The sequence below is a fragment of the Phodopus roborovskii genome, unplaced genomic scaffold, assembly GCF_943737965.1.
Source record: "Phodopus roborovskii unplaced genomic scaffold, PHOROB, whole genome shotgun sequence".
NCBI lineage: Eukaryota > Metazoa > Chordata > Mammalia > Rodentia > Cricetidae > Phodopus > Phodopus roborovskii.
The window spans coordinates 4,228,614-4,243,835 of record NW_026126459.1 but is presented as its reverse complement, the minus strand read 5'-3'; the positions used below and the strand labels follow the sequence as shown (position 1 = coordinate 4,243,835).

The 15,222-nt window shown below is 43.1% G+C and overlaps 1 protein-coding gene across 1 annotated transcript in view; it reads left to right on the top strand.

Moving 5' to 3' along the window:
- Window positions 1-15,222, top strand: part of Fam227a (family with sequence similarity 227 member A) — a 51,506-nt gene that overhangs the window by 10,126 nt on the left and 26,158 nt on the right. Inside the window, exons 3-9 of the mRNA XM_051189402.1 lie at window positions 1,087-1,169; window positions 6,130-6,199; window positions 6,769-6,848; window positions 8,677-8,823; window positions 10,716-10,817; window positions 11,589-11,693; window positions 14,521-14,644. Of these exons, the coding sequence (XP_051045359.1) occupies window positions 1,087-1,169; window positions 6,130-6,199; window positions 6,769-6,848; window positions 8,677-8,823; window positions 10,716-10,817; window positions 11,589-11,693; window positions 14,521-14,644 (711 nt within the window). The remainder of the gene's footprint in view (window positions 1-1,086; window positions 1,170-6,129; window positions 6,200-6,768; window positions 6,849-8,676; window positions 8,824-10,715; window positions 10,818-11,588; window positions 11,694-14,520; window positions 14,645-15,222) is intronic.

The following is a 15,222-nucleotide window of genomic DNA, read 5'->3' as shown; positions in this document are numbered from 1 at the left end:
CTGAGGCTAAGACTGAAATGTAAAAGATGAAAAGGTAACAGATACGCAAAACTGAGAAAAGGTGATAGCAGGATGCCATCTCTCTTAAAGAAACATCCAGGGGCTAGAGAGATGACTGCTATCAAGAGTGCTTACTGTTCTGGGCTCAATTACCAGCCCCCATGTCAGGTTGCTCACAGCCATCTGTAACTGTAACCCAGGGGATCCACAGGCATTGCATGCACATGGTGTACATACATACACTCAGGCACAAGCATGTATTCATAAAATTAAAATATCTTAAAAAAAAAAAAAAAGAAAGAAAAGAAGTATTCCAAAATCTGAAACTTCTCTGTGGCCATGCTAACTGCAGCATTGTTTATGGTCGTGAGAGGCTGTAAGTGGCTTACAGAGCAACAGCCCAGTAACAGGAAAGCTCCCTAAGGTGTATGTTCTAAGTGGCCCATGTCATGTTACTAATTCAATTATTTTCTGGCCACCAGGCTAATTCTTGTGGAAGAGAAGTCTTGGAGGTGAACCAGACACCATTGACATTGTAGTTATGCTTGCATGAAACACAGTGCAGGGGCACACTGCCTGAGGCAAGAGGATCACTACATAGACATCCTGTCTTCCCTTATCAAAAACTGAAATAAACAAAAACCCAAAAGGAATGCTCTCAAGACTAACAGGGAGGCTGGAGGCAGTGTAGACATCTGTTTCCAGGGTGGCTACAACACAGGAAACTTATTTTCCTCCTCTTTCTTGTTTTTGTTTGTTTGCTTACCTTTTTCTTTTTCTTTTAGACAGGATATACACTATAGCCTTGGCTAGTCCAGAGATCACTATGAAGCCCAGGCTGACCTCAAACTCATGGCAGTCCTCCTGCCTCAGCCTCCTGAGTGCTGGAATTACAGGTGAGTATTCATACCAGTCCATTGGTTTTCATTTATAAAAGTGATTCATTTAAACATGACCAAGTCATGAATATTGGCAGAGGAAATGAATCTGTAGGGAGATGGTGCAGCCTGGACCACCTTTCTGGCCAAAGAGACCCTTCTGCTGTGTGTGAGCCTCCTGGAGTTTCCTTAGCAGCTTGCCTCCCAGCATGCATTGTTGGCTCCATGAGCCAGGTGAACCAGAAGATTACTGAAATAGACCTGGGTCCCAGCCTGTTGACCAGCACCTTGGTGAGTTGAAGCAGATGCTGGAACTGAGGCAAGGCCTTTGGGAACAACGGGTATTGCCCTTCAGGTCCTGCACCTCTCCAAAAACATTTGTACAATTGAGGTTTCAAAGTTCACTTTTTAGAAGTTAGCAGACTTTAAAGAAAATGTGTGTATGTGTGTTTGTATGCCACATGTGTGTGGGTGCTTTTGGAGGCCATAAAATGGCATTGGATCCCCTGGAGCTGGGGTTCTGAGTCAATGTGGATGATGGGTACCAGACGCAGGTCTTCTGAAATAACAGCAAGTGCTCTTAACTACTGAGTTATCTCTCCTGTTCCAGCAGGCTTCTTCTTAATAACAGTTTTAAATATACAGTGAAATATATACCATATGCCCCACCCCGACACATGTATAACCTGCCCCATCAACCTCTCCATACCTCAGTTACAATCAACAAACTCACCTTGACCGAGCATCACTGCTGACCACCCTTGTTTAATTAGGCTTCCTTCCCTTCTGATGTACATGCTAAGTGTGGATGATGCTTAATGGTGTTTATCTGCCTTTGCAGTGCAGTACAGAATAGCTTCACTCCCCAGCTACTGCACACTGCCCTTTGACTCTCCTTTCTCTCTCACCTCTGGCTGCCACTGACTTGCTCACAACCTGTGTACTGTCATCCCTAAAGAATTCCATGACATTGAACTCATGTAGTGTATCTTCTTCACAAGGTACTTCCTTGGGTTTCCATGGATAGCCCATTCCTTTATAGCATTGGTTAATACTCCCATTATGTGGACGGACTGACCTACTCTCCTCCTTTGTCATGTAGGCCACTCTTAGGCTTTGGCAACTAAGAATAAAGCTGGACACCCCTGTGTAAACTTTATTTTTGTCACTGTGAGTTCAGACTTTTGGGTAAATACCAAAGAACACAGTGTCAAATCTACTTCCAAGGTGTTGTCTTTCCAGTCTGGGGTTCCTGTGCTCTGAATCTTCACTGCACCTGGTGGTATCAGGGTTCTGAACTTGGCTGTTCTGTTAGGTGTGTGTAGGGTTTCATATACTGATATGACAACACAGGATATGTGGCATATTTTTATTGCTTATTCACCCCCCCCTCGTTTTTGAGACAGAGTTTCTCTGTGTAGCTTTGGAGGTTGTCCTGGAACTCTCTCTGTAGACCAGGATGGACTTGAACTCACAGAAATCCTCCTGCCTCTGCCTCCTGAGTGCTGGGATTAAATGCCTGTGCCACCTACGCCTGTTCACCATCTCTTTATCTCCTCTTCCTCATTTTTCTCTTCCTTCTCCTTTGCCTGCTTCTTCTGCTTTTCAAGACAAGGTTTCTCTGTGTAGCTTTGGAGACTGTTCTGGAACTCACTCTGTAGACCAGGCTGGCCTTGAACTCACTGCCTCTGCCTCCAAGTGCTGGGATTAAAGGCATGTGCTACTACCACCCAGCTTTCTGTCCTTTAATGAGAATGGGGCTCTCAGTGTTGTCAACTTGATAGTGCAGAGACTCACCAGGAGATTGGCCTCTTTGGTGCCTGTGGTAAGGTGTCTTGATAATGTAATTGAGGTGGGACACCCTGCCCTCTGTGGATGGCACTCATATGCTGGGCTCCTGGACTGTCAGTGGAGAAGAGGAACTTAACATATAGTCAACGTGCTCTGCTTTTCAATGGGATACAATGTGACTGTGTTGCTCAGAGCACCTGCCTGGAGTTCTCTGTCGTGCTGGGCAAGCTTCCTGAGCTATGAGCTGAAACAGACTTTTTCCCTCTTAAATTGCTTTTGTAGATTATTTTACAACAGCATTGGGGATTGGGGGAACAGGACAACTAAGACGTGAGGTGTCTCTTAGGTCATAGGCCCATTTTTAAAACTTGGGGTATCAGTTCTCTTTTTTTTATATTTGAATAAATCTTTTATTGGGCATACCTTTTGCAAATATTTTACCCCATTCTGTAGATTGTTTTGACAGTGTCTTTGGAAGAACAGATGATAAAAATGTTAATGACTTTCCACTTTATCTCTGGCCTTTGGTGTCATGTCTAAAAAGTCATTGTTAATCCCTGAGTCATTTGGGAGCTCTGACCTTATCCTCTATGGTTTTAGAGTTTTGCATTAGAATGGTGGCACATCTTGACTTGGTTTCTGTGACCCCTGGTCACTGTAGGGCTCTTCAGGTGGCCACTGTCCCAGTTAGTCCCCAGGATTCATGCACATTTTATATTTGTCTGTTTCATTTAGTTTTGTTTCGTTTTATCATGGCAGGCTTTCTTGGAACTCACTCCATAGACCAGGCTGGCCTTGAACTCACTGAGGTCCACCTGCCTCTGCCTCCCAAGTGCTGGGATTAAATATGTGTGTACCTTTCTTAAGGGACATAGGTCACCAGATCTAATGAGAGGGACTCAGACTAGATGGCCCTTGCCCTCTGTTGGAAGTACAGTTCTCTAGGGTTCTCTGTGGTTCTGGAGGAAAGTTTCCCTGAGAGTTTATGGCCCACAGTGTTTTCCTCGTGGTGGTAGCTGCCTCTTCCTCCTCTCTTCTCTTTCTTCTTCCCTCTTTCATTCTCTTCTTCCTCCTCCTCCTCTCTCCTTTCTCTCTCTCCCTCCTTTCTTCTCCTTTCCTGCCCGTCACTGCCCTTTGCTTTTTTAAAGGTCTGACCTGTCATTTCCCTTCACTTTCTCACCCTTACTACCACAGTATCTAGTTTTTTGCCAAGTGCCTCTCATCCTCAGGTCCTGATCTCATGATTTGCTTCCAGATTTTTTCTCTCTGCTCACCCCAACTTTTCCAATATCAACTTCTGAGCACTTCAGCCCCTGTGTCACTCTTCTTGTTACATTTAATGTCTTTTTAAAATTTTTTTTCTTTGAGATAGGGTCTCATTGCTAGGAAACCCAGTGCTTGGGAGGCAGAGGCAGGTGGCTCTACATGAGTTCGAGGACAGCCTGGTCTACAGAGCAAGTTTCAGGACAGTCAGGGCAACACAGAGAAACACTGTCTCAAAAAAAACCAAAACAGGAGGGAGAGGGAGAGGGAAAGAGAGAGAGTCTAACCATGTAGCTGTTGAACCAGAACTTACTATGTAGACTAGGCTGACCTCCAACTCACAGAGAACCCTTTTTCTCTGCCTACATAATGCTGGGATTAAAGGGGTTTATCAACACACCTGACTTATATTTAAATTTTTTTAAGTAACCAAGTAATATATGCTGTTCTATAATATTCAGACTGACTGTATGCTGTTCCATAATATTCAGACTGTCGATAAGTAGAAAGTCACTCTCTTCTTGCCAACTTTCCTCCCTAGAGGTAGTTATTGCTCTTCCCATGTCATGGATTCTTCACAGGTACTAAATTCCTTTGGGTTATTATTTTCTCTGTCTGTTAAAAATATATCTATAAGCAGGATCATGCTGTAAATACTCTCTTGCATATTGTTTTGGCTCTTGATTGTTTTAGGGGGCCCACGGGGCCCCAAATAAATCACACATGGAGGCTTAGTCTTATGAATGCCCAGCCTTAGCTTGGCTTGTTTCTTTCTCTTCTTTCTTCCTTTCTTTCTTTTAAACAACTAAAGCACCCCATTTTCCCCCCAAGCTTGGATTGTTTCTAGCCAACTTTTCTTATCTTAAATTATCTCAACTACCTTTTCCTCGGGGCTTTTATCTCTGTCTTCTGTAAGTCTTACTTTCCTTATTCTGTGGCTGGCTCTGTGGCTGAGTGGCTAGCCCCTGAAATCTTCCCCTTGTTCTCTGCTTCTCTGTCTCCTTATTTCTGCTTCTATTTATTCTCTCTGCCTACCAGCCCCACCTATCCTTTCTCCTGCCTCACTATTAACTGTTCAACTCTTTATTAGACCATCAGGTGTTTTAGATAGGCAGAGAATCACCGCTTCACAGAGTTAAACAAATGCAGCATAAATAAATGTAACACACCTTAAAATAATATTCTACCACACTCTCTTACTACCTGTCTTTTTATTAATTAGTTTATTGATTTATTTAGTTTTAGAATAAATACCTCTCTTAGGGACTTTTTTAGTCAGTACTATTGGCCTATCCATGATTTTAGTAGCCTCATAGTATTTCAAAAGTTGGATGTAGCATAATTAATTTATCCTCTAATGACAAATATCTCCATGGTATCTTAAAAGTGTGTGTGTGTGTGTGTGTGTGTGTGTGTGTGTGTGTGTTTGTGTGCCATGTATGTGCAGGTGTCCAAGGAGGCCAGAAGAGGACTTTGACTTCCTGGAGCAGAAGTTACAGGCAGCTTTGAGCTGCTATGTGGATGTTGGGACTTAACCCAGTCTTCTGGAAGAGCTCTTAACTGCTTAGCCATCTCTCCAGCCCCTCTCTGGCATTTGACCATAGTGAACATTTGAGCATTTCTGTGTGCATATGCTTTAGGGTTTGATCTAGTTTGCTTCTTGTTGCTGTGATACAACACTTACCAAAAGCAACTTGGTGGAGAAAGGATTTATTTCCTCTTTTAGTCCATCACTGAGGGAAGCCAAGGCAGGCACTCAAGGCAGGAACCTGGAGGCAAGAACCTGGAGGCAGGAACAGGAACTGTTTACTGACCTGCTCTTCATGGCTCACTCAACTGCCTGTCTTACTGTCTGGCTTCCTTATTTTAAATTTATTTTATTTTATATGTATGACTATTTGCCTGCATGTATGAATGTATGCCATGTATGTCTGGTGCCATCAGAAGCCAGAAAAATAAATTGTATTCCCTAGAACTAGAATTATGGATGGTTGTGAGTCTCCATGTGGTTGCTGGGGATTGAACCTAGGTCCTCTAAAATCAACAAGTTGTCTAAAGCCCTGAGCTTTAGGGGGGAAGAGAGGAGATACTTGGTACTTGCCAGTAAGGAAAAAGCTCCAATCCCTGACCCCTGACCCCTTCCCTGGATTTGCATCAGTCTCTAATGCCCTATTTCTTCTTCTTTTGGTTTTTGAAGGCAATTGAGGAATATGAGTTGGAGAAGATGTCTTTAAAAGAGAAAACTCACGGCAGCCTGGGAGACAGAGGCAAAAAAATCTTTTCTCAGCTGAAAAGTGTTTTTGTGGGGTTTGATTTTTTTTTTTTAAACTTTTAGATTCTTTTTAGTGTCTTTGTTTGGTGGTGCTAGGCATGGATCCCAGAGTCTTTGCACACACCAAGTATATGCTCTGCCACTGACGTGGACCCCAGTGATTTTTTTTTTTTTTTTTAATCGTTGAAATGCAGTTGAGTGGGAATCCAGAGTTCTGCCTGAGGATAGTTTTTGTCCTTCTGTAGTAACCGTCTATCAAACTTTACACTGGGCAAGGAAAGAGGAAAGGACAGGATCTCACTGGGATATCTACTAGGTAGCATGTCACATCAGATGCTTTGATTCCTGTCCCTTCACAAAGCCCCACCTGGTGGTGTCATCAGATATATTTGACCCAGGAGAGTCCTGCTGGGGAGAGGAATTTGTCTTGTCTTCCCCGCTGCTTCTAAATAGATAGGCCAGGACTTAGCAGTCTGCCTGTCACCAGGCAGCACTCTCCAGCAGTCTTAGCTCCCAGTAGCAAGTACATCCACCGTCCCTTACATCTAACTTCTCCATTCTCAGTCAAGCGAACAAAGGAAGAGTCACCAATATCATGCAAAGGCTCAGAGCTCCGGAATGCCAAGTTGATCCTGACAAAACGGGTAAGAGCCTAGCACCAGGTTGCTTTCCCGGTGGTTTCTACCATGCACAAAATGGGTTTTATCCCTTGGGAAGGAAGACTTGGTACCTAAATAGTGAGTCACAGAGAAAGTTTGGGGTTTGCTTTTTCAAAGATCTGGCAATAATTTTAGAATTGCTCATGTCACTCCAGTTTCACCACGATGGTGCCATACAACTCCATGTGCCTTCTACACAGGAGGGTCCAATGTCACCACTCTACTCACCAGCCAACCTGGTTATGGTAATCACTGAAGACATGCCAGGAAGCCAAGATGATGGTGCATTGTCATGCATCATGTCACAGGAAAGGTGCAGCCTTCCACTCAGTTCTTCGACTCAAGGCCAGCTCCCATCTATTGCGAGCAAGTCCCATCTACAGCTATTGTTGTCGAGACTTACTACCTCAGGCTTGGGTTGTGGCTCAGGCATAGAGTGCTTCTCTGGCATGCAATTACAATATTTTTTTAATTTCAAAAAGAACCCCCAAAGATGGTTACTTAAACTATCCAGGTCACCTATACGCAAAACCTTAGGAAACAATGCATTATCTTTTTTGTGTGTGTGCATGTGTGTATGTGGGGGGGTGCCCATGTCATGGCACACATGTGGGGACCTGCAGACAACTTGTAAAAGTCAGTTCTCTGTTCTGCCTTGTGAGTTCCTGGGCTTGAACTCAGGCCATCAGACTTGGCAGCTGGAATCTTTACTTGGGAACCCATCTCGATTGCTTCTATTTCCATTATCTTTTTGTAACTTTTAACTTAGTAAATTCTAAAACAGCATGAAGCCTGTGGTTGAGTCTGTCATGAAATTGCCTTACATGCCATTGATGGCGCCTGAGTAGGTATAAATGTCCTGCCTGAGGTGGCACATTGAGTAAATGGCAGCGTGTCCTCTGATTAAGGATCAGCACAGTCATTCAGAAAGCCACTCTCTCACTGTCCCCTCCCACAACCAGCTTAGAAAAAGTAAACTACTAGATCACCACAGTGTAGCCAGTAGGTGCAGTGGGGTGATGATAATTGGAACCCTTATTCCACTTTCCTGCATTTTCCTTTATTTATTTATTTTTTTATCAGCTGTCATGTTTGAGTTTGGCTATACAAATTAATTTAATGATACATATTAAGTAATGCCATATATTGAGACAGTTACATCCTTTGATACAATATTACTTTTTTAAGAAAATCATGTAGCTGGGCTATGGTTTTGAGAGCCTTTAATCCCAGCACTTGGGAGGCAGAGGCAGGCGGATCTCTGAGTGTGATGACAGCCAGGGCTACACAGAGAAACTCTGTCTCAAAAATCATGCCAAATAAATGACCCAAAGGGGAGGGGGACTATATGCTTTAAGGTATTAATGAAAGTAATATTTATTGAAAGTAATCAGGGCCAAGTCAATTAAACTGTAGCGGCTTAAATGGTAATTTTGAGAATGGTATTCACACACACACACACACACACACACACACACATATGCATGTATACACACATATGCATGTATACACACCCTGGAGTAATCTAGAGTAAGTTAGGTAGCTAAAGTAGGACATAAAAGTGTGTGTGTTGGAGAGATAGGTGGGAGACAGGGAGATTAAAATAACGTAAATGTATTTGGAAATCTCTGCTCAAAGCCTTCACAGAAAACAACTGATATAAACAGGTCTGGGGAGTGGTGCCAGGCTCAGGAAGCCCTCATCTGCTCCCTGTCTGTGGCACTATCTGTGTAGAAGGGGAAGGTGTGTTATTGTTTTAAACTGTCAAGATGATGGACCCTGTTTTCATTGTATGCATTTTTTTTTTCTTCAGAAAACAGCAGATAAGAATCTGCTGGCAGAGCTACACCAACACCCACAGTTTGATGAAACTAGACCCAACAAGCTTCCCAATGGTGTGGACTTCTGTGACATGGTGGGCAATGTGATCCGGTCTGAGAAAAACCCTCTTAGTGGCAAGGTAAGGAAGAGAGCAGGGGACCAGCTCTACCCTAGCTGTGCACCCATGGGTGTCGAGGTCAGAGGACACTCTGTATGAGGGATGGAACCCAGTCATCAGTATTGACAACAGAACTTTTATCTGCTGAGCTGTGTTGCCAATCCTTGTGGTATGTTTTGATCAAGTGTTCTACTAAAAAACAGCTGTAGTAGGTGTCTTCTTAGATACGTGTCTGTGGGCTATCCGCTACTCTGTCTGCTGGCTGCTCTGTGACACATCACTAAGGCTGACTTCTATTACTTTCCAGTCAGAACAATTATGGTATGGATATGAAGTATCTCCCAATAAGGCTCATATGCTAAAGTCTTGTTCTCAAATATTATGTTCAGAAGTAGTAGCTTTGGGGGAGTGATTCGTTCAGAGAGCTCTGCCTTCATCATCAGTATGCTGAAATCTGATGACATGATGGGGATTGTATCAGTTGCTTTTCTCATTATTGTGACAAAATACCTAATGGAGACAACTTAAGGAAAGAAAGGCATTTTTGTTTTTTGTTTGTTTGTTTGTTTTTCGAGACAAGGTTTCTCTGTGTAACAGCTCTGGTTGTCCTGGAACAAGCTCTGTAGACCAGGCTGGCCTCAAACTCACAGAGAACTGCCTGCCTCTATCTCTTGAGTGCTGGGATTATAGCTGTGAGCCACTACCACCTGGTGGAAAGAAAGCTTTATTTATTTATTTCTATCTCTGAGAATTCCTGATTCCAGAGAAAATTTTAGTATATCATAGTGGCATGGCAAGGCCAAATGGATCTGTCCCTGTCTTTGGTAGTGGGAAGTGGTGACTGCTTGTTTACATGGCAATAGATAGGAAACAGGGCAGAGCTGTAGACTGGAACTAGGATTAGGATAAGCACCTTGAGAGCATGCATAGAGCTTTGGAGGGAAGAGTGACAATGCCCAAAGATGCTATGCATATGTGAGTCCATGCCAGAGGTAGGTAACAACTATGTGGAGGTCTGCAGAGGGAAGATGCTCAGAGTGCTCTTGGCTAGGTCTCTTCATCTTTTATGGTTGCGTAATCTCTGTCCCCTAAATAGCTCTGGTGGTTGGTCACTGACCCATTCATTAGCTCTTAAGTAGTCAGCCCTTCATTCCTGGAATTCACAGGGCAGCTGTACTCACTGCTGCACCTCCCCCTCCCCCTCAGCCATCTCCCTGTCCCTATTTGTCTCTCTTCTTCTCTTCTTTTCTTTTCCTCCTCTTTTCTTCCTCTTCCTTCCCCTGTTCCTGAGTCAGTCCCAGATGAGTGAAATGAAGAATGAAGGTGTATGATCCAGTAGCAGACACGCAGGCATCATTCAGTAATATATATTAAATGATGGGGACAGAACAAGCTAAAATTTTCTGTTCTTCTGAGTTTGTGAGTAATTGTTTTAATTTGGACTTATATATACTTATTACTGATTTAGTAGAATCTTGTGACTGCTCATACGTTTGCAACTGTTGCTGTCCAGAGGTGATAGGGAGGGGTACCTGGGTGCCTTCATCTAAAGTTGTAGGTTCCTAGTACAGGCTCTGCCACTTGCTGGCCACATTAGTTTGGGTAAGTCCTTTGAACTCTGAAGTCCTCAGTTTCCTAGTGTGTGACAATAATGTGTGCTCAAAGATTCCAGCCAGCTTAAGAGAAAATGTAATGTCACTTAGCATAGAGCCATGAAAATCAATCAGACTCCCTGAAAGGTTAGGGGCCTTTTCAGTTTGTTTTCATTGCTAGGGATTTAGCCCTCAGGAGGCTGAGGCAGGAGAATCACAAGCTCCAGGCATGGGTGACATAGTAAGACTTTACCTTGAGCAACAATAGCAGTAATAACAACAACAACCACAATACTAATGCCAATTTCATTTCTTTTCAAGTCTTACTGTTCAGATAGAGAATTAGAGAAGTTTCTGTCTTCTCCCTCCCTCAGTGCCATCTGGCTGGACAGCTTTTGGTGGATATTTCATGAACGGTACAAGGTAAATGTGAATCTGTGCCTCCTCCCTCACTTGCCTTGCTTTCCTATGGAAAACTGAGAAACCAAGTCCTGTCTTTAGTGTGAGCAACAAGTCCTCTGTTCCCATGAGTCACCTTTGCAGACTCAACCTGTCGCCTCCCTACTCAGGCCCCCACACATGTACCAGAGCTTTAGCTGTTACCCAATGCCATACAGCTCCCCTGAGCTTGAGCAGACAGTTTCTGCTAAGTAGTGGGTCCAGGACAGGGGTGAGAGGAGAACTTGGGACCTCCTAGCCCAGACTTGGGGGTTTTCCTTCACTTACATGTCATATGTGCTTCATAAATGTGGGCAGCAGACAAGCAGCTCATTCTTCAAAGCATATGAAATTAACTCTCTAGATCAGTGGTTCTCAACCCTGACCCCTTTAAGGGGTCAAATGACCTTTCATAGGGGTTGCATATCAGATATTTACAATATAATTCAGAACAGTAGCAAAATTACAATGAAAATAAGATTATGGTTGAGGGTCACCACAAGAGGAACTGTATTAAAGGGTTGCAGCATTAGGTTGAGAACCAATGATCTAGAGAGTAAAATTTCTGACTTGAGAGCAATGCTTTGCCTGAATTGCAGACCCATGCCAGATGTGATGGTACATACTCAAGGCCAGCCTGGGTTCACCTGGTGAAGCCATGTCTGATAAAACAAGCAAAACACAAAACAGCATGGTGTCCCATTGGTAGCTGCAGCAAGCATGCTAGTAATTCTGTGCCCTTCTCTCACCTGGCAGCCAAACAAGGAGATCCAGAGCAAGCTGTTCGACCGAATAGCCCGAAATTATGCCTGCCTGTTGTTCAAAACAGTGCGGTCCCACTATGAAGAGGCACTCATAAAAGTGAGTGTCACCTGCCTCTTAGAAAACACCTTTGATGGCAAGAGAATTCCCCAAACAGGCTTTCCATAAGGGAGTAAAAGTACCAGCACCCTAGCTTATAATTTAGCCATTGCAAAAAGTATGACTGAGTCCTACAGTCACTGGGAAAGATGCAACAATATGTTCTGAGTCAGGAAAAAGCAAGTTATTCACATGTTATAACAAACAATTCAACCCAGGTGATGGTGGCACACACCTTCAATCCCAGCACTTAGGTGGCAGAGACAGGTGGATCTCTGTGTGTTTGAGGCCTACCTGGTCTACTGAGTGAGTTCCAGAATAGCTCCCAAAGCTACATAGAAACTCTGTCTCGAAAAAAAAAAAATAATTCCGTTCATGATAGATCACATCTCAGTCAGTGGTCCCATGAGATTATGTGACACACACATACACACACACACACACACACACACACACACACACACACACACATATATGTATATATATATACATGTATGTATATATGTATATGCATGTGTGTCAAGCCATTATAGTAAGTTTAGTAAGTACAGTCTGTCATGTTTACACAATGATGAAATCACTTATTGATGCAGTTTTCAATGTATTCTCACCATTAGGTGATAATACAACTCTGTGTATATATGCACACACAATCATGCCCAAGAATAGAAAAAAATCTGGAAAATATTTGCCAAGTTCTTAGCAGTGGTTATCTCTAAGGAGCAAGATACTAAGAGATTTCACTTTTCTATGTTTTTTGTTTTTAAGAATTAAAACCTTTTTATTTTATGTGTGTGGATGTTTTACCTATGTATCTATATGTACCATGTGTACATAGTGCCAGCAAAGGTCAGAAGAGGCTTTGAATCCCCTGGAACTGGAGTTACAGCTGTCTGTGAGCTGCCACATGGGTGCTGGCAATTGAACTTGGGTCCTCTGGAAGAGCAGCCAGTGCTTTTAACTGCTCCACCATTCTTCCATGCTCTTTGCTATTCTGTTTCATGTTTCTGTAGTATTTAAACAAGCTTGTAAGTTAGAACAAGAAGTGTAAACACATGTGTACCTTTTGTATGTATGTATATAAGAACTAAAGAGATTGTTGGAAGAAAATGTGGCCAAATTTAAAAATTTGCAGGTGAGGAAGGACAATGTAACATGACCCATGAGAAGTAGCCATAAAGCAAAGACTGATAGATTGAATTATGTAGCCACACCATATGTGTATGTGTGTACATATATATATATATATATGTACACACATACACACATATATGTATACACACACAAATATATATATATAATTTTTTTTTGTAAGACAAGGTCTTCAGTCTAGCTTCAAACTGACTATGTAGTCTTGACTAGCCTCAAATTCCTCATCCTCCTGCCTCATTCTCCAAGTGATAGGATTACAAGCCTGTGTAACTACTCCTATCCATTAACTATATAGTTTTTTACTACACAGAAAATTAAGATGTAAACAACAAACTATACAAAAATGCTGCTGGCATTTTTTTTGTTTGTTTTTGTTTTTTTGTTTTTTGTTTTTCAAGATAGGGTCTTTCTGTGTAGCTTTGGAGGCTATCCTGCAACTAGCTCTTGTAGACCAGGCTGGTCTGGAACTCACAGAGATCCGCCTGCCTCTGCCTCCCTAGTGCTGGGACTAAAGGCATGTGCCACCAACACCCGGCACTGGTGGCATTTTTATTAGATTTTTTTTTTTTTTTTAATGTGATGAGTGTTTTGCCCACATGTATGTCTGTGCACCATGTTCATGCTTGGTATCTATGGAGGTTGGAAGAAGGCACTGGATCTTCTAGAACTAAAGTTGTAGATGGCTGTGAGTTGCCTTCTGGGTTTTGTCAGTTGAAACTGGATCTTGTGCAAGAGCAGCTAATACTCTTAATCAGTGAGCCATTCTCCAGCTCCTTGTGGCATTTATGTTACATAACAAAGAATTCTTAAAAATGATTTGACATCTTGGGGCTGGAGAGATGGCTCAGCAATTAACAGTTCTTGTTCTTACAAAAGACATGGGTTAGTTTCCCAGAACCCATATGGTAGCTTACAATCATCTTTAACTACCCGTCCCAGGGGATTCTATATATTTTCCTGACCTCTGCAGGCCCCTAGCATATATGCAAAACACTCAAGTCTAAAACAAATTTTTAAAAATGAGATATCTCATAGATCCATGGATAAAGTACATAAATGAGAAACTCACCAAGGAAGAAATATGGATAGGAGAAAAAATTTAGTTACAAAACAAAACAGAAATGAAAATAATAATTGAATACCCTTGGAGCTGGGGGTATATCCCAGAAACAGATGTGAGGTCCTAAGTTCAGACTCAGCATCACACAGAGAAGGGAGGAGAGGAGAAGACCCTTTGTGTAGTGGTTCACATCTGTAATTCCAGCATTCTGGAGGGTGAGAGAGGATTTCCCTAAGTTCTTAGGCTGCGTAGTGAGACCTTGTCTCAAACAAAGCTAAATTGATCCCACTTGGGGGAGATAGTCATAGGGAAATGCATGTATATGTTGGTGTATATATCTCTGTATCTTGCTGTTTCCTTGGCTATGCTTTGGGCAAAGTACAGAAGCAATGGGCGGTAGAACACTGGAGGCTTGCGGGGGGAAGGAGGAAGTTGCTGACTGAGCAGAACCTGGTTCCTGAGGGGCATCCTCAATGACACCCGGAGATGGGGAGGCAGCCCAAGGAGGAAAGGAGGGTAGCCTGATGTTGGGAAGGAATTTGGTCCCAGATTCTTGGCTCAGCTAGGTGTCTTTTCTGAGGGCAGGGACTAATGCTGAGCTCTGCTTCCTCCCAGAAGCTCCCGTCGCTTCTGAGCAAAGCCCTATACACTAGCTTCTGTTGCTGCTTCCCCCAGTCTTGGTTCAACACCCATGAATTCAAGTCAGAAATTTGTAACACCATGGACCTGTGGATCTCAGGTGAGAGGGTAGCAGGTTCCTACCAACTAGAGAAGGAAGGCAGCAAGTGCCCGTTCAGCCATTAGTTATCCACGTGCCATGGACCCCAGAGCAGAATGACCCATGTGGCCACTATAGCCCACTTCAGCACATACCAAGACACCTCCTCATTGGCTTTCCCAGATATCTTTATTCCTTTCCCTGACTTCCCTGTCTTGGCCTAGAACCTTGAGATCACTGAATGATGCTGTTTGTTGTGAGGATTTTGTTGGCTAGATATTGTGAGAAATAGGTAACTTTGACAGTTTATGTCAGGAGCAAGATGGTAACAAGGTCTCTTCCTCATGAGCTTTGTCACCATGGCTAATCCTTATAGTGGCCAGTAGGAAATATGGCTGGATCATAGAGGAGGAGGGGCACACTTTAGAGGATCCCTGTGCAGGCTGCCTAGTGCCCATGTAACAAGGAGTCACACAGCCCACTTATCTGCCTGCCAGGGAGATGTAATGTCTCTGCCCAGAAGCATAGCAGAGATGCAGTGGCCAAGGGTTCCATTCAGGCTCATCATGGAGACACCTCTGTCTATCTGATATCTCAGT